General features: G+C 34.6%; 1 protein-coding gene across 1 annotated transcript in view; it reads left to right on the top strand.

Moving 5' to 3' along the window:
* The window catches only part of TTN (titin), a 240,366-nt gene that overhangs the window by 84,250 nt on the left and 136,599 nt on the right, over positions 1-19,517 (top strand). Inside the window, exons 99-128 of the mRNA XM_050339889.1 lie at positions 42-131; positions 214-481; positions 580-840; positions 1,409-1,618; positions 1,726-1,803; positions 1,918-1,944; positions 2,624-2,671; positions 3,541-3,597; positions 3,732-3,806; positions 4,109-4,363; positions 5,011-5,097; positions 5,604-5,681; positions 6,375-6,443; positions 7,389-7,451; positions 7,701-7,766; positions 8,117-8,197; positions 8,752-8,829; positions 9,509-9,586; positions 9,739-9,876; positions 10,063-10,146; positions 10,465-10,563; positions 11,672-11,749; positions 12,591-12,665; positions 12,830-12,904; positions 13,183-13,266; positions 13,514-13,576; positions 14,187-14,270; positions 15,223-15,339; positions 17,858-17,941; positions 18,139-18,456. Coding sequence (XP_050195846.1) covers positions 42-131; positions 214-481; positions 580-840; positions 1,409-1,618; positions 1,726-1,803; positions 1,918-1,944; positions 2,624-2,671; positions 3,541-3,597; positions 3,732-3,806; positions 4,109-4,363; positions 5,011-5,097; positions 5,604-5,681; positions 6,375-6,443; positions 7,389-7,451; positions 7,701-7,766; positions 8,117-8,197; positions 8,752-8,829; positions 9,509-9,586; positions 9,739-9,876; positions 10,063-10,146; positions 10,465-10,563; positions 11,672-11,749; positions 12,591-12,665; positions 12,830-12,904; positions 13,183-13,266; positions 13,514-13,576; positions 14,187-14,270; positions 15,223-15,339; positions 17,858-17,941; positions 18,139-18,456 — 3,268 coding nt within the window. The remainder of the gene's footprint in view (positions 1-41; positions 132-213; positions 482-579; positions 841-1,408; positions 1,619-1,725; positions 1,804-1,917; positions 1,945-2,623; positions 2,672-3,540; positions 3,598-3,731; positions 3,807-4,108; positions 4,364-5,010; positions 5,098-5,603; positions 5,682-6,374; positions 6,444-7,388; positions 7,452-7,700; positions 7,767-8,116; positions 8,198-8,751; positions 8,830-9,508; positions 9,587-9,738; positions 9,877-10,062; positions 10,147-10,464; positions 10,564-11,671; positions 11,750-12,590; positions 12,666-12,829; positions 12,905-13,182; positions 13,267-13,513; positions 13,577-14,186; positions 14,271-15,222; positions 15,340-17,857; positions 17,942-18,138; positions 18,457-19,517) is intronic.

Below are 19,517 nucleotides of genomic sequence, written 5' to 3' on the forward strand. Positions count from 1 at the left end.
TTAGTATTCTTTAATCTTTGAGTATATTCTGCATTTTATAGGAAATTGAGCTCACAGAAAAAGCTCAAAGGGAAGATCAGGAGTTTGATGAACTTGTAGCTTTTATTCAGCAACGACTCTCACAAACAGAGGTAATATGTTTTTGGACTAATTTGTGAAATATTCAAACCCGTAGCAGGGAACTTGAAACTAATTTAAACTAATATTTTTCAGCCTATTACTCTGATCAGAGACATTGAAAATCAGACGGTTTTAGCAGACGAGGATGCTATCTTTGAATGTGAGATTAAAATTAACTATCCAGAAATTAAACTTTCATGGTACAAGGGAACCCAGAAACTGGACTCCAGTGACAAATATGAAATTAGAATTGAAGGTGATCGCCACATACTGAGAATTAGGAACTGTCAGCCTGAGGATCAGGGAAATTTCAGAATAGTGTGTGGACCACACATTGCCAGTGCCAGGCTAACTGTGATTGGTAAGTGTACTTTTGAAGTATGTATTTGAATTAATTTACATTTTACTTATTCCACTCTTTGATCTCTGCTTAAAATGTATGTTTTAACATGTTAATAGAACCTGCAGTTGAACGGCATCTTCATGACACTACTTTCAAGGAAGGAAAAACATGCACACTGACTTGTCAGTTCTCTATCCCAAATGCCAAGTCTCAGTGGTACAGAAATGGGAGACCTATTAAGATAGGAGGGAGATATTCAACACAAGTATCTGACAAAGTACACAAACTCATCATCAAGGATGTTAGAACAGAAGACGAAGGACAGTATACCTGCAAGCTTGACAGTCTAGAAACAACGGCAGATCTGGCCATTGAAGGTTTGTAAATATATAGAATCTCTTTATTACAACAGTGATAGACAATTTCTGGAGGTTCCATTAGCAGAACAAATGAAAATAAAAATAATTTCTGAAAGACATGTTCTCAAACTTAGAAATGGACTAAATAACAATTTTTACTGTCCTTTCCTTTGAACAGTATGTGACATACTTGGGTACATTAGGTTTTTTGGGTAAACCATCATTAATATTGTCCCCTGGCCTGCAAACAATCTGAGTCATACTAGCTTCTATTTTCTTTGATACTCTTATATTTTCCTTGGACTTTCTCTCTTTCTTAATTACTCTTTATCTTTAATCTCCTTAATGACCACTCTTATATAATGTATCTGCACAGCAATCTTGTTATAGTTGCACTCTTATGTCTTCTAATCTTCATTCTTATATATAAAATTTCATAGAAGATGGAGCTTTCTCACTCTACTTGTTCAAGATTGTTATTACCTCATTATAATTTAGCTGTTATAATTTAAAAAAATGAGAAGGAATTAGCAAAGGTAAATGGCATAGTGAGTAATAACGATATCTTTTTTGTTTCTACAACCAGCGGAACCAATTCAGTTCACGAAGAGCATACAGAACATTGTTGTGAGCGAACACCAGTCTGCAACCTTTGAGTGCGAGGTGTCCTTTGATGATGCAGTTGTGACATGGTATAAAGGCCCCACTGAACTGAGAGAGAGTCCCAAGTACAGCTTCAGAAGTGAAGGTCGTTGTCATTATATGACTATTCACAATGTTAATGCAGAAGATGAAGGTAAATATGCATGGAAAATCTGTGCTAGTATCATTCTTTTATCTGATTTTGTTGTCTGGTTTTGAATGATAAAAGCATATAAATACCAACATCCTTGGCTGCTGCAGGTGTATATTCTGTAATTGCTCGTCTTGAACCAAGAGGAGAAGCAAGAAGCACTGCAGAGCTCTATCTGGTAACCAAAGGTTAGCAACTTTTCTAAACAAATTTGTGATCATAAATACGTGCAGATTTGTGTGTTTGAAACATGATTCTGGAAAAATCAATAGACCTAAAAGAAATCTAATACTCTTTTGCAGAAATCAAACTGGAATTGAAGCCACCAGGTAAAGTTCATGTGCAAGACTGATACAAGATCCTGTCTATACTCTGTCATAGATTTAGTGCATTGATCTGCTTTATTTTTTATTTTCAAATATTTTTTTTCCTGGTTACAGTAAGTAAAACCCATTCCTGGAAAAAATATTCCTCATCCATAGATATGTGGAACTGTTTATTCTTATAACTAGGTGCAATGAATACTGTTGTAACTCCATCATCAGTGACATTACTAGGGAACCTATTTTGTACAGTATGGGATGCCACATTCTCTAAAACACCGAAGTTTATTTTTGTTTGAATTACTAAGGAATACAACAATGAAGAGGTACCAACTAATATATATCATGTCCTCTGCACAACTGAAAAAAATAACCAAGAAGGCAAAATGACTAGCAATCATCTTATGATATGTAATGATTTTCTTTTTTGAATGTTCCTAAGAACCTACTCCAAATGTTGCAAGAATTACTTAGAAATAAAATGTAACATTATACAGTCTGGCCAGAAAAGCTTAATACAACTAGTTATCCATTGTTTGGCTAGCTTATTCTTGAGGAGCAAGATACAATCCTTGTATGTTACACAAAAAATTAAAGCACCGTGAGCTGTTATTCTAGGGGAGGGCATACCAAATTTTTTTATTAGTATTATTTATTAAGACAATTAAACATTTTGATTTTCTAGATGTTCCGGATGCTAAGGTTGCAGTTCCAGCTCAAAAACCAGCTGAAGGTAGGTCAATAAACTGTATTTGTTCTATATCTGCACTGAAGCAGAAGGCCAGTGGGAACCTCAGAGAAAAATCTTAGCTCAGTGATAAGATCTAGTTAATTGTCCTTGTGCAAATACAGTATGGGCAAGACTTGGCTTGGATAGGCTTCTTTGCTGTGTGGAAGGTGAAAACTCTACACAAGTAGTGGTAGGAATGAAGCCTTTTTGCTTAGAAAGAGTTAGTCTTTCCATCATGTTTTCCTGTCAGACTGTTGTTCATTTGATCTTCCTTTTACTTCCATCTTCTTCTCTGATTATTTTTTATTTTCATCTCTCCTTCTTTTTGCCACAGAAATATTTTTTAAACAAGATGTCTAAATTACTGCCTTTAAAAAAAAAAAAAAAGAATCTTTTAGAGCCATTCATTGGATTGCACATTTATTGCAAATGGTCTCTCCCCAGGCTCTGGTATTGGACTACAGACTACAAAAATTATTTATACTTCTGTTATATTCACTAGCTTATTATGAACCTTAGAAACTCAGTCTTCTTGGGTTTATTTCCTGGATAATTTGGTAAATATCTGCAGTGGCAGCAGGAGGGGAAAAGTTTCATATTTAGATGAATTACTATCAGCAAAGATAGGAGAGTGATGACAGCAAAGAAAATAAAACTTAGAAGGTTTAGGGTTCAAATATGGGTAGAACAGGAATTTCCACTCAAAATATATTTATTCCGCTGCTGTAGACTCTGAGCACTGTGTTTGCTCTTACTCTGTAGCTGCAATAAAATCATATAATCTATTTTTCCAAACCAGAATTTTTTTTCATACTCAACTTTTTTCATATCTTACTCAAATTATGTTCTAAATATTTCATTTTTCCCGCAAGCTGCCCCTATTCCTATTCTTCTGCCTCTTGTTCCACCTCCAGAGAAGAAAAAGCCAGGTCAGAATACTTACAGTATTTGAACAGTGTGTACATATTTCATGACTGTTGGGTTTTGGGTTTTTGTTTGGTTTTTGGGGGATCGTTTGATTTTTTTTTTAATTAAAATTTTAAAATGTTTTATTCTTAAGCAGAAAAAAAGGTTCCACTAAAGAAAGTCCCCCAAAAGGTGGTTAAAAAAGGTCCTGAAGAAGCTCCACCACCTAAAGGTATTTTTTTTCCTTTTTTTTTTTTTTTTTTTTTAACTGTTTAAAAATCGTAGAATTTCCTGGTGGGGACAAACCAGGAAACAAACCTGGTGTTTTGTTTTGCAGTACCTTGAATCAAACAAAATTGTTTGATTTTTGTCTTTATGTTAAAAACATATATTTAAAATCCAAGCTGATTAGGACTGCTTAAAAAATAGCCACTTAAACTTTCTGTGAAAGTGAAATAATTTCATTAAGTGTGAACATCCATGCCTTGCAAATTCCAGGCTATGATATGAATAATCAATTTTATTTTTTTTAAGTTCCTGAGGTGCTACCAGAGAAACCCAAAGAGGTCAAAATAACATCCATGGCAAGGAGAGAAGAGATACATGAAGAAAAGAAGGAAATATATGAAATGCCCAAAGAAACTTATGAAGAATGGGAAGAAGATTATGGTGAAGACCATGATTATTATGTCAAGGAAGAAGGCTATGATGAAGAGGAAGAAGAATGGGAAGAAACTTATGAGAAAAGAGAAGTGACTTATGAAGAAAAAAGAGTCATTCATGAAGAAGGTATTTTAATTATCATACCATTTTGTTTTTTCTCTTTTCTCATATTTAATGGTGTGGCATCAATATTTTGAAGCAAGCAACATTTTTTGATTTTATTTTTTTTATTACAATAACTGGAACCATAATATGCTGACAGATTTTAACTGGCACTTGATGATAAGCCCAGGACCCTGGTACAGCAAGGTATATATGCAGATAAAAATTGATATGTTATAATACATTATAATGTGATTGCCAGTGGACTTTGCAGGTCTTTAAAACCTAATATGAGATAGTATTTTATAATGATATGTGTCATTTTTAGTTGTTTGGATGTTTCTTCTATAATGTTCATGTGTTCTAGATAAATTTGATTTATGTTAAAAGTTTCCAAAAAATGCTTTATGTTAGTGGCTATATTTTGAAATTTCTTACATGGCATAATTGTCTTAGGTATTAATAACACAAATACCTCTAAGAACAGAATTTGGCTCTGATGAGAAACCATCAAACTTGGAACTAAGCAAAATATTTTACTGCAATACTTGGATCTCTAAAACTCTGTGTGTTTTTCAAATTCTTAAAATTATAATGTCATAACTAATACCTGCCTGTCTATAGACCCTTTAGGCAACACATTTTTTATCATTGTGATTTTTTTTTTCCAGTGGTTCCTAAGAAACCTGTGCCTGAGCGAAAACCACCAGCAATTACAGCTGAAAAGAAGGAAAAGAAGGAAGTAACAGTTCAAAAAGGTATGACTTTCCTGCAAAAAATAACAAGAACGTGCAGATTAACTTCTCTTATGCATCTCCTTCAAGGTGAATGATACTGGTTATTCACATTTCCTTGGGAAGGAGGAAATTTTGTCCAACTTTATGTTGGACAGTAACATGAGCAAGGGTCATGGCAATCCTTCCTCTTCTCCCACCTTGTATTCCTGAGCTCTCTGCTCGATGGTGGTTGAAGCAAACTAAGAACTGAAGGCAAAATCAAACAGCTTCAGTTATCCTTCCTTCTCACTGTTTATTAGGCTTGGGTGTGGGTGTAACTATTGGACCTGTAAATGCTGCCCATCTGAGAATTGTCCTCCATTTAAATCACTGCATATCCCTCAGGGGAGGGTGGGCACTGAACAGTGCACAGGATGCACGAACTTTATAACATCCTAAACATGGAAAGAGCCAGTTCTACCTGATTTGTGTCAGAAAAATAATTTTCAAGATTATTTAAAAAATAAATCTACCTGAATTACTTGCAGTTGTCAAGAAACCTGTTGAGGAAAAAGTGGAGATGACCACTCAGAGGGTTGCAGAAGAAAAAGTCAAACGAGCTGAGGGTAACTACTGTTTAATTACCTTCATGTCATCTTTACATGGCAGTATTGGCTATTGTTACTTATCTGACCTGCACACCCTTTATCTTTACTTAACACGGGTCTGATCAATTTTTCAGTCTTTGAAACGTCTAATAAAAGCTTATGCTGAATTCTTTAGAAATAAGATTAAAAGCTTTTTAGGGGAAAATACTAAATGCAAATGCTAAATACCAATCCTTTAACACAGGAAATGAGTGTAAAATTGCACTGGGTGAAATAGTGTGTCTCTAGCCTGAAAAGGGAAAATTCCCATCTTGCTCAGATTTCCATCTTGACCCATCTACCAGGCTATCTTGGTTAATTGTTTGGTTATGAAATAAAGATTTACCCTTATTCTCTTGGCAACTACTTCCTTTTTTATAGCATTTCCCATTCTGCAGCAAGATTCTATCAGCTGCAATTCAGTATATGTCAGGCAATGACCTGTGTGCTAAATGCCCTGACTTACCCAACCCCTTTGGACAGTAACAGTAAAAAGAAAAATCACATTCCTTTTGCTGCTTTGCATGGTTCCAAGATGCCTAACTTAGCTACTGAGTTAGCTTCTTTTTGTCTTGTTTATTGTATTTTCAATATCACTGCTAGATAGCCATAGACTTATTTTAATCTCTTTGATAAATATTTGACTGAATAACAAAATTCTAATGCCAACAGTTACCAAGAAAGTTGTACCACCAAAACCTACACCAGTGGTCATTGAGGAAAAAGTTATGAAAAAGGAAGGTACAGATCAGCATCTCTCCATTACAGTTTACATTTTTTCCCGGCACCCTGTGTGTTTCTGTGCACCTTGTAAATATGTGGGCCTGTGTGTATGTATGTGTATCTATTGTACTAGTCATGCAGTAACCACTTTCAGTGTTTAAATAGTATGTGTACCATGCTTAGTTTTTCATAAAGTCTGTTTTTAACATGTTTGTGGCTAGACTTTTGCTTCATGTTTTAAGAGCCTACAGAATATTGCAGTGTGATTTAGCTTTTTCTTCGTCTATTCTGCCTGCTGGCCTGTCCTTACATAATAAACATAATTGTGTCCAAGCTACCAAAAATATCTTTGAAGAACTGCCTTTGGAATTCTTTTGATATACTATTTCCAAAAGCCTGTGCATGCATTTGTTTCAAATGTTTGGGTTAAACATGTCTGTGTCTGTAGTCTTTAACAAATACTAAATATTATACTTGTGTGCTTGTTTTGTGTTCAGTATTTTAGAATATGAATACTGTCTAAATATGTCTAGTACTTTAATGTGCAGTACAGATAAAGATTTGATAAAAACTCACATGCTGACTACCACTAATCTGGATCTAGAATGTAAAATACTAAAACAAAATCCTATCTTTAAAGTACCTACAGTAGAAACATGGACTGTTTCAGAAGAAAAGATGTCAGTTTCTGTCCACAGAGAAGAAGAGTATTCATATGTTACAGGTATGTACAAAACCAAAAATCTGTGCACCCAAATCAAAACCAATCAATTCTTCTAGACTTTCTTTTGATCTATTTTTATGTATGGCAAATTACATATTTAGACACATTGTACATTTGTCTTTCAGTATGCCTTGCTTCTTTTTGTTCATTGTGTGCTGTAGCCTTAGTTTTCTTTAACTTAATAGATGGCATATTTCAACTATTTTATCTTAATATTATTTAACTGCTTTTCTTTGAAGAGCCACCAGAGCGTGAGAAAACAGTTGAAGAAAGATTCTATGAAGCTGTTTACCCAGTTGAAGGTAGATTGATTAAGGATGTGAAGCTAAACAATATTTGAGTTTGTTTGTTTGTTTGTTTTAATTTGAATCAAAATTCATTGTGATATTTACTGTTGTTTTTCCAGATTAATTTTTTTTTATGTATTAGTACATGTGTTTCAGTGACCATTGTGTACTGGACACACATAACATCTTCAAGTTTTTCAGATTTACTGTGGACTTCGATATTTCTTATATCAAAATTTAATATCTTTAAAATTCTTATTGTAGCACAAAGGGAAGTTGAGGAGGAGGAAGAAGTCATTTCTACAGAACTGGAGATCCCTCATGTTGAAGGTGAATAAAGTCTTTGCATCATTGTGCACCCCGTTTTTCTGAATTTTCACTTCATCTGTCTGTAATACTGTTTACCAGAGGACAGCATAAAATAAATGAGATCTTTTCATTTCTGTATGTCTCTACTCTCCGAGGTTCAAGACCCACTGCACTTCTGAATCTTATTATTCTTCAACACTGCTTTAAATAATTCTTTTAATAGATTTTTTGAGATGAGTATATTGTATCTGATAAAACAGTATAGTTTTTCATATCGATTATTTGCTTATACACCATGTTAAAAGCAGCCTACTGTGATTTACCAAGTATTTGAACTGTCTCCTAAATGATCACCACCTATCTCTTTAAAGTGCCTGAGGTGCCAAAGAGGAGTGTTCCAGAAGAAAGAAAGCCTATTCCTGTCCCTAAAACAGAAGCTCCATCAGGTAAAGGTATTTCTACTGCCCTAGTAAAAAAAGAAAAAAGCAAAACCCCCCAAAATTGTCTTCCATTGTATTGTTTTTCTTATTTTCTTGAATATCTTTATGAATTTACTCTCTTTGTGTCTTTTGTGTTACCTCCATATGCATTATTTGATTTTGCATTGTCTCCATTGCACACTTTTGCTTTTTCGGTTGTGCTATAACCACTTACAGCTTTAATTTGTCTCAGCTTGAGCCCTTCTCTTTCCTAACAGTCTTGTGCTTATTGTTTGTATTTAGGTTTGTGGCTTTTGGAGACAAGGGTAGGGTGTTTTTACTTCAATAGAGTCCCATTAAATGGGATAGTGCAGTGACTTTAACACTGGGGTTTTATACTGTATCATAGTGTCTGTCTTGTATAGTCTGTGTGTGTCTAAAAGGCTGTACATTGTATTGTGTTGATTGCAGTGCTCAGCTCCTTGTCCAGGCACTGTGTCCATTCTATAAAACAGTCTTGGATTACTGAAATCTGTATAAGTGTTCTGAGAACTAAAGATCTCTTACTTTGACAATGTTTTCCAAAGTGCCTGAAGTCCCTAAGAAACCTGTTCCAGAAAAGAAGGTTGCTGTTGCTAAAAAGGAGGTGGTTCCCCCAGCAAAAGGTACAGTATCTTTTGAATGTGAGCTTTAACCAGTCACGTGCTATTGTCCTGTTTTCCTAACTTTTATTCATTTCTCAACCTAAGCATATGATAAACATAGTCTTTGTATGTTTTCTTGGATGTCTGTTCCCATTTAAGACAGTCAGTCAAAAGCCTTAGAAAGATTACTTAAAAGAATTTTAATACCTATAGAGTTTCTGAAGTGCTAGAAAACCTGTGCCTGAAGAAAAAGTACATGTTCGTGTTCCCAAAGGAGAACATCTGCATGCCAAAGACATACTGATGGAGTGTACATTACCTGTTGAATTTTATTTTCCCATTAGTCTGTATGTAATAATGTTTGGTTTTATACATAATCCTCTTTTATGTATAATTCTTTTTAAATGTATAATTCTCTGTGCATGTATGAGTTTTTAAGGCCAAGTAACATATTTGAGCATCTCTTTCTTCAGTTAAGAATTCAGTCTTAAATAATTTGACAGTCTTGGAACAACTGGTTTGGTTTTGGTTTTTTTCAAACATATGTTGCTCTTGTCTTTTATATCTTTCTGTGTTAAGTGTATGAGTGTGTTATGTGGTAAGTCTTGATATTCTTATAAATAGATTAATGAAATCTATAATACTCCAATAAATCTTTGAAATACAGAATTCAGTTATCTTATATTTTATCCTTTTTAAGTGCCAGAGGTGCCCAAGAAAGCTCCCCCAGAGAAAAAAATTGCTGTTCCAAAAAGAGAGGAAGCTCCAACACCTAAAGGTACACTTAAATAAATAACATTCTTTTCTTATTATCCTATTTGTTTATGTGCAATTTTAGTTTTTATTGTTAAATGAATCTGGTTTTATTTGTACTTCAGTCACGTTAGATATGTTTCCTTTGTGTCAGTTTTGTGGATAAATGTGTTGTAGATGCAGTTTTAAAGCACCAGTTTATTTTAGCTAGTAATATTGTAATTAATATCTTTGAAGTACAAGAAGTACCTAGGAAACCGACTCCAGAAGAAAAAATACCATATGTTGCTAAAGTAGAAGCCCCCCCTGCAAAAGGTACAATAGTGTTCACCGTAATGTTGTTTACTGTAGTCTTTACAACATTTCGTTTGTCTTGCTCAACTGTCATGTTTTGTAAACAAAACATGTCTATGTGCAGTCTTTTTGAACAACACATTTCTCTTACATGATGTATTTACCAGTTTTTACTTCTGAGGTTCTAAAACAAATGCTTTTTTTAAGTGCCTGCAGTTCCTAAGAAACCTGTCCCTAAAGAGAAGGTATCTCCTGCTGTTCCTAAAAAAATTGAGGCTCCTCCAGCTAAAGGTATGCTTTCCAGTAGAATACAAGAATAAATGTTTCTCAGCTTCTGTTTATATGTTCTGTATTGTTATCAGTTGTTGATTTGTGCTTCCCCGGTGAATTCTGCTTTAGTTCTGATTTAGCGACAGTGAATCATTACAGTGTGTTGTATATGTTGTGCAATACCTGTAAAAATATTCTTTCTAAATATTGAATCTCTGTTAAATGTTATACGCTCAGTACCCTTAAGCAATTCTTTGGAAACTTAGATTTAGCATTTTGCAACATTGCTTTCACAATGGAATTGGAAAAGGATTCATTTAATATTACTATCTTTCAAAGTGCCCGAAGTGCAGAAGAAAGCCACCTTTGAAGAAAGAGTACTTATTAAAGAAGAAAGAATATCTGTTGCCATTCCAGAGGAAATCCCACTACCTGAAGGTACACTATAAACAGACAAGAGTGAGAAACTTTTGCTTTGTCTGCAAGTCTGTTATTCTAATACCAAGACCAAAATACACAAAAATTTTGTGTTAGTTATCTTGTATGAGTTTTGTGTTGAACATTTTACAGACTTGCAGGCAGTTAAGAGCCTCCTGAGTGCCATTTACCATTCCAATCTTGAATGCCAGGATCCCACCACATTGATAGGAATGGAAACTCTACCACTGAATATAGTGAACTTCAGATCAGGCTCTCATAAAATTGTAGTAGCAAATATGGATATATTGTTTAGTTTAGACTCCTCTAATTACGGCTGTAACCATCCATTTGTCATGCTCTATACAAAGCTCTCTGTAGCCCTGCAGTGTTAGCTTCTCACCAGCTTTCAGTTCATATTCTCATACTGAAGGAAGACTGAGATCAGTAGTTTTAAGTTAGTATAATTCTGCATAAAATCTGCTTCAAGGTTTTTATGCTTCAACATTTTGTCTGGTTTTTATCCCATTAATAACTATCCAGTGAAGACAATTTCTATTTTCCATTAAAAAGCATAAATGGAAATTCTCTATCTAAAACATGAACTTGCAAATTATATTTCTATGGATATGTGCAGTGTTAATTTTTGTTTGTCTCCTGCAAATTAACCTTCTGCCCAGAACAAGTTGATGTTTTCCCTGACACAGTCACATTTGTTGATCTGCACATTCCCGGCTTTTCTTTCAGTTCCTGACTTATTCTTCTCATCTTATTCCTTTCCTTCTCACTGTCATATAGTTGGATCAGGGAGCAACCTCCAATTTTTTGACTCCTTTCCTCCACCTCAGCTTTTGTGATGGGCAAGTTTGGGGAGCTGAGGCATTCTGATGAACTGACTATTGAGCAGTGTATGGTATTAGAGAGATACAACAACACACATGGACAAACCATGTAATTTAGAGCAAATTGTACATATGTATGTGCAGAGCACTTTCTGTACTGTATGCGTATCTGTCATTGTCATATAGAGTTTGTAAGACTTGGTCTTCATCTTCTCCATCCATCAATCCCTCCCTCTCTCCATCTATCCATCCACCAAAAAAACTAAAACTAATAATTTTCCTTAAAGAACCAACAGTAGAAGAATGGTCTGAAGAAGAAACGGAGGAAGTATCTATTTCCCTTCACAGAGAAGAGGTTTCTGAAGGTATGACAACAATTCAGGAATATAGGCAAAAGCAAAAAAGCAATTTTTGTTTTGTACCAAAAAGTAATGTGGATTAGTATTTACTTTAAGGAAGAATTTACTGCTCTATAAATACATTTCATAACCTACAAATTTTAATATTAAGAATGTCTACAATTTCTATTAACTACTTTTGAAAAATGTAGGAGTTAATACTGTTGTGATATTGGGAAAATAATGAGGTATCTCTTGGATACTGAGATCTATCAGCCTTTCTTTTTGTTTAAAAAAATTCTCTGTTGGAAGTTCCTCTTCCACCAGGCAGCTTGAATCAAGTAAAGGTCCTTTAGAATATCATGGTGCACTCTGGTTACTCAGGCAATTTCAACATAAAATTACTATTGTTTCCACCTGTAAGTTTACTGGTGGTAACATAATACTGTGAAGAACAATAACGAGATTGATTCAGTTTCTGTTCAGAGTGACACCAGAGAAAGATTTTTCCAGGGACTAGCTTTCATCAAGGAATTTTCTTGGGAGAGAAGATTTCTCAAAATGAACAAATTCCAACATTAGTGAACTACTGGACAGACGAATGGACTGAGCATTTTCACGGTCCATACAAATTCAAGATGAGAGCTCAGTCTCTCAGTTGCATTTAAGTTCCTTGGAATGTTTCCATTGGCCTCAGAGGGAGCAGGATGGCTTGAGCATAGATTTTGTAATACCAGAGGTGTTATTAGGAATGCACACTGCTTATCCTTGTCTTACAAGTATTTTGTTGCTTACCAGGGCAAACATAAAGACAGTAATATATGTCAAGCACTTAAACTTAAGTATTTTTTATTTTACTCTTTCAAAGTGACTGAGGAAGAGTCTTACTACATAGAGGAGACAGTAACAGTTCCTAAAAGAGAGGAAGCCCCACCCACAAAAGGTATATGTTCTTTGCACTACATCATGTTGGTTGTTTCATTACTCTTAACATTATGTTGCCACTCTATGTTTGTCCATTTGTGGCTTTTTTGTATTAAAGAAATGTGTTCATGTTGTAGTAATACTATGCCTCTATGTAAAACTATATATTGTAATCTTTTAAAGTGCCTGAGAAGTACAGGAAAGTTGTCCCTGAACCAAAAGTCCCAGCTGCTCCTAAGGAAGCTCCAGGAGTTAAAGGTATAAACGAGTTCCTCAGCTGGGTGATGTATCTTCAGGGGGATTGTGTTTGTCTTACTGCCTTGCTTGTACATGTTGACACAAATAGCATCTGCTTGCAGTGGTGAATGTTTGTCTCAAATTCCATCTTATACTTTGAAAATAATAGTTTCTTGTACCATGAAAATTATTGTTTGTGCTTACTTGGTAAAACACATTGTGAAGTAGGAGGCAATTTCAAATGTTACATCTTAATATTCTTTCTCATCTTCCTTCTCATCTTACTCATTTTCCTAAAGCTCCTGAAGTTCGAAAGAAAGCAGTTCCTAAAGAGAAAGTACCTGTCCCTGTGTCTAAAAAAATGGTGGCTCCACCAGCAAAAGGTATAGCAGTGGTTTGCTCTTGTTGCAAAAAAATGCTTTTTTGCTGTATTCCATCTTTAACATATTTGCATGTTGACAAAAATATATCTCCCATATCAAATTTCTTCAACATAAATCATGTACTTGTATTCGTTTGTCTACCGTGATACCTGTGCTGTCTTGATGAGATTTATTTTATTTCATCTTCTATCTTATGCCTGTTGATGAAATCAATCAAATTTTCTAAAGTTGCATAATCTTTTTTAAGAACCTGCAGAAGAACAGGTGCCCACTTTTGAGATAGAAGTTGAAGAACCCCCAGCAACCAAAGGTAAACAGAATATTATGATCATGGAGATTTTTCAGTTTGGCCTAGCAGTATTTGTGTTTAGGAGTTTTACTTAAATACAGTTTTGCTTGTTAGTATCTGTAAACTTTGTCTGGATCTCCACTGTCTTTTGACTATTTACTTGTTTTTGTGCTGTGGCTGTAAAATACCCTCTCCTGCAGTGTCTCATTTTTGTTGCTGTTAAAGTTCATTTAGCACTTTCTTTTTAAACAATCAGAATAAGTAGAAAAAACCTACATATATCTGTATTTCAAATATTGCAATAAAATAATCTTACAAATTATTTTTAAGTGACTGAAGTGCACAGGAAAATCATCACAGAAGAAAAAGTTGCAGTTGCTAGAAAAGAGGAGGCTCCACCCAAAAAAGGTATATAATTTTCAGAGTTACACAACGGAAGTCTTATTTCAGAGTGGTGGTTTATATTTGTGTCTAGTTATCTAACATAAACTGTATTGTTCAGTGTTTGCGGTCTTTTTCTTTTTTTTACTTGAAGAAATGTCAAGTCTCTACATTTGTGTTTTGTCATCTGATTATATTCATATACTGTGACTAATTCAGCATCTTTTAAAAAAACCTTTTTTTAAAAAAGTCCCAGCAGTACCCAAGAAACCTGTGCCTGAAGACAAAGCACCTGTTCCAATTTCACGGAAAGTGGCAGCTCCACCAGCTAAAGGTATACAAGTCCTTTTGAAAGTAGAGAGGGCTTCTAAATATTAGATGTCCGTGTGCATCGTACTCACAATCTTCCTGGTTCATCAAATCTGTCTCTCCTGATTTGGTTATAAATGAAAAGGACCTTTGTCTTCTCCCTTGAAAAGAATGCAGAGGGTGACAGAGAATAGTCATGCACCTGCATTCTTTGCATTTTCCGGAGATTATTTAACTTCATTGATCACTGGGTGCTTGAGTGCCATGCAAAGCTGAGAGAAGACATTTACTCAGTGAAGAAGTTAAATAAATTTGAACACATTTAGAAAAAAATTATCAATGTTTTACAACACTGTCAATATTCACTGACAGGTCTCAACATTACAAATATGTCCTCTGTTTCTGTGCTTTTCTTGTGTTTGAAAAGGAATTTCGTTATGTACCCTATATGTATGGTGTTCTGTGGTTTAATTTCGTTTCTGAAGAGTCTGGAGGCAAAATATTTATGTCTTACTTTTATCCCAATAATTCCCATCTTCCTTCACAATATGTGAAAATTCTATTTGGTTTTGATTTGTTTTGATCTATATATCTATTACTCTAATATTACATGTATTATACTAGTGTATATTATTTTAACATTTAGCTGTTTTTCTACCGTTACTACAACAGTGTTTCAAAGTGAAAAATTTTCCAAGTTTCAAATTTTCAAAGTTGTTTCAAATTTTTCTGAGAAATTTATTTCTGCAACCTAGCAAACTAGTGGTCTTCAAAATGCTTAATGCATATCTAGCTACTGTGCATTAAAGCTTCAGCTGATCATTTTCTCAATTAATTTACATGTCTTTATGGTTGTATGTCTAATGTGACTGTTGTGTTTATTGTAAGTATATTTTCTGTGTATTAGTGTACTACTTCTCTATACTTTTGTCCATTATTCTTTTTATGAACTTCAGAAAGTGTGTGATTTCTTTTAGAATTTAGTATTCTTACAATTACTATCTTTAAAGTGCAAGAAGTGCAGAAGAAAGTTGCCAGAGAAGAAAGAGTATCCATTGCTGTTCCAAAAAGAAAAGTGTCTCCACCACCAGAAGGTACTCCTGCCCATGGATTAATCTATGAACATATTGTCCTCATGCAATATGACCAGAGTTTCAAGCCTCCTGTTCTGGCACCTTTCTTGAGGTTCAAATTTAGAGTCATAGAATCATTTAAGTTGGAAAAGACACTGAAGATCATTGAGTCCTATTGTTAACCTAACACTACCAAGTCTATCAATATGATCTACCATAGCCCCAAGCGAATGTTTGCAGAGTCTTTGAGAAACACTACAGACATTTTCACCAATTACTCTGGGTATGGGAGGTGCCAGAAAATAATAACAATTTTCATAAGAAACTCCAAATGGGAGGATATTTATTATTGTACATGATACTGCACCAGAGAAAAAAATATTAATGTTAGACTCTGTCTTTGAAGTACCAACAGAAGAAGAACACTGGGCTATTTCAGAAGAAGTATCCATTTCTCTCCACACAGAAAAGGAGATTTCATACACAGGTATGAAGACTAAAAAGATTCTGTGTCCAAATTTACATCTTGTCACCTAATTTAAAAACAAAAACAAAACAAAAAAACAAACAAACAAAAAAAAACAAAAACAAAAAAAAACCAAAACACAGAGAGAGAGAGAACAAAATAAAATTTCATGTCCTTTACTTATTGCCAGTCTATCATGAAAGTGAATATTGTAGAATAGCACAAGACAGTATTCCATTCTCATAAAAGACTTAATTCTTTCCTCTTGGCTTACTGCTGTTGTCATAGGAGAAGCCCAACAATTTCACTAGGTCTTCCTTCACAAATCTTACCACCTGTCCAGCCTTTGAATGGAAACAGGGCAACCTTTTCTTTCATTTAACTTAACATGCTTTCTTTTCCTAAAACAAAGCCGATGCTTTCCTGTTTTCTAAAAGCAATTCCTGACCTAAATCTGAAGGTCAAATGAAAAATCATTAGCTCTACTGTTGCCTACATGGCTGAGACACTTAGCATGATCATGTAATGGATCTGCCTACTGAAGGGCTTTGAACAAAGTGCACAGACTTTAAAGAAAATTCATTGTTCTTTCACTTTTGGAGACAATTTATTGATTTGTGAAAAATGGCCCACAAGATGCCTCACACTTACTACTTTTAGACCTACTACTGTTGATAAATGGCATTAGCATATTCACATAATGAAAGATTAATACAATCGAATCAGTGTAAAGCTAAATAATCTATGTAGTCTCTAATGGGGGGGGCAGGCATATCATGAGTAGTAAGAGGATTTCTGACTGGTTCTCTGTAAGGCAGGTCTAATATGCCAGATGGTCTGGAGGAAAAAGGTCAAAGCAGAAGGACATTAAAGGCAACAGTTCTCCAATGAGATATCAAGCAGAGGTCTTTTAGCTGAAACAAAAGAATCCAAAGGAACCTGAGTTTTCTGAAAAGAGCACTCATGCACAATGCAGTTTGTGTTATCAAATCCACCAAAGTTAACAGTTCCAGTTTAAGTTAACAGTTTTAGTTTAAGATTTCAAATGCAAAGGTACCTGGTACTTTTAATTAAATATCTAGCAGGACTCTACCAGAAAATACTTAAAGAGCTAAGCAGTCTTCACATTGCCTCAAAAATAACACCCACTTAGCAAGCATCAAGACTTGTGACAGCCACTCATCTATGCTCACTGTAGCTTATTACAAAGAAAGCATCTAGAAATTCTCAAATCTATCACTGACAGAAGGGATTCCATCTACGAAGATGGTCTGAAAAAAATCTCCAATCTGTTAAGAAAAGGCCAAAGTTATTCTCTAACTTGACAAGTCTCCCACATGTTAAAATGCCAGGGTAATTTTCTGTGCAGTTTCCAGCTACATTGACATCTGCCTCAGAAGACAACATCTATGCACTTCTGTAAAAGAGAACATGCTGCTTAAACATAACATACAGTCTTTCTTAAATAAATCTTAAATACTGAACTTATCCACACCTTAATCTTCTGGAAATTTTCCTGCTTTTATAGGGAATGGCTTCTTGCTATGCCTGAACAAACAAACCACTTCGTAAAGTAATTGACAGAAAAAGAAAAATACCTTCCTCACTGAGCAATTAATTCTTTTGCTCCCTCAACCTTATCTACGGTTTCCTAGGGAAATCTTTTGTTACCAGTGAATAAGGACTCTTAATCTATCCCTGAGGTAGTGCAAAGTGTCAGTGCTGAGGAGAGGGGCTGCTACAGTGGACAGTGAGATTTGGTGATTTTGTAATTGGATGGATTTGGATTTTGAGTTCTGCCCAGCAGCAAGCTTAACTTCACTGTTGGCAGTACTGGATGAAGCACGAATCATATCAGCTGCTTATATTGGTATCTTGAAAAGTTTGTTTCTTAATTGAAAAGTAGTCTAGTGACTCCCCGAACTACATGTCCAGTGTCAATAAGCACACTTGTCTTTTACATGTCAACCATGTGTTTGTAAGATATCTTTTTCTGTTTTTTGCCAAGAATATTTTTACTTTTAAACAATACGTCTAAAAATTCTTAAATGTAATTTTAATGTATCTTTTAAGTGCCTGATGTACCAGAGAGGGCTATCCTTGAAGAAAGAGTACCAATTTATCCTCCTAAAAAAATGGCAAGACCACCAGCCAAAGGTACACTGGATAGAGCATTGAAATATGCTATAAATGTTTTTTGTGTCTTGTATGTTCTATGTACAGTGAGTACTGTTTGTTTTCTCTGGAATGTTCTTTCTTTGGTAAATTCCTAGTTGGCAATGCCTTGTGATCCTTATTATTTGTAAGATCTGTGTGCTAAATTTTAAGGTTCTTTTAATTGGTATCTTTTTAAGTGCCTGAAGTACGCAAGACAGTTGTCCGAAAAGAAAAAGCGTATGTCCAAGTTCCTCAGTATGAAGAAGAAGAAGAAATTCCTACATATGAGGAGGAAGAAACCACCAGATATGAGAAGGAAGTAATCCACTACAAGGAGGAAGTTCATCATTATGAAGAAGTTAGTCACTATGAGGAAGAAGTTCCTCAGTATGAAGAGGAAGAAGTTGCACATTATGAAGAAGAAGCTACTTATTATGGAGAGGAAGTTGCTGAATATGAGGAGGAAGAGTCAGAGGTTCCTCAGTATGAAGAGGAGGCTCCCCTACCAGTTAGAGGTATACTTTAGGGTTTGTGTGAGAAAAAGTAGTATCTTTTCACTCCATTAAAATAGCAAAGCCTTGTTTTAAAATGTTCTGGTGTGCTTTACAGTCTGCCTTTTTCAAGATGTTTATTGATTAGTATATAGTGTAGGAAACCTGTGATGACTGTATGTCTACTCTTTACTACTACCTCTATAAATTTAAGTGTTCCATGTCATACATGTTCATTCCTCTTTCATATGAACTGCGTATAACCCACTAAGAAAATTTAACTGAGCTTAATTTCATCCTCATTTGGAATCCATTTTTGCCATCAAACTGTTCTTGAAATACTTAGAAATGCTTATGTGATGTCTGCAATTACAGACAAAAAAATGTATTTATCTAGAAAATAGATAGGATACATGATTTAGGAACATAAATCACATTGAATTCCACTCAGAAATCTTTGAAAACCCTATGGTTGATGTCTGTTTTTGTCCTAAAGGAAATAATATGTTTTCATGAAAAAAAAAGATACAAAATTGTTATTAAATATCCATATTTAAATACTTTTAGCTGTAGTTGTTTCCCTTAGGACTAATTTTTATGGTATTGGTATAAATTTTCTACACTGTTAGTACAGGATGAACATGATATTCACTACTTAGGAGAACTGGGTCATTCCAAGACCTTGATACATCACAATATAAAGATAATATAAATTATCTGTATCTGATTTTCCAAAATTACATAATCATCTAAGAGTGTGTATCCTTTCCAGTCCTGATCCAAACCATTCCATAGTGTCTTTTCCCCAAAAAGAAGTTCAGAGTTTCTTTTGACTAATTAATGATTGCAAAAACTGTATTTAACAGTGTTTGCAGTAGAATTTTGACACACTGATTAAAATATTTTTCATAGTTGAAAAAGGGTGAGGCTGTACACCTCAAAAGCCAGGTTAATCCTGAACAGGAAGGTTAGTGTTGGTTAAAATTTCCTTTGACTCTATCATAGTAGCTAAGTTTAATTCATACAGCTCCAAACTTCCTTCAGTATGCTCAGAGCCAGAGGGACTCCTGTCATTGTAAAACCTG

Source organism: Myiozetetes cayanensis, unplaced genomic scaffold, assembly GCF_022539395.1.
Source record: "Myiozetetes cayanensis isolate MyiCay16 unplaced genomic scaffold, myiCay2020 scf9, whole genome shotgun sequence".
Taxonomy (NCBI): Eukaryota; Metazoa; Chordata; class Aves; order Passeriformes; family Tyrannidae; genus Myiozetetes; species Myiozetetes cayanensis.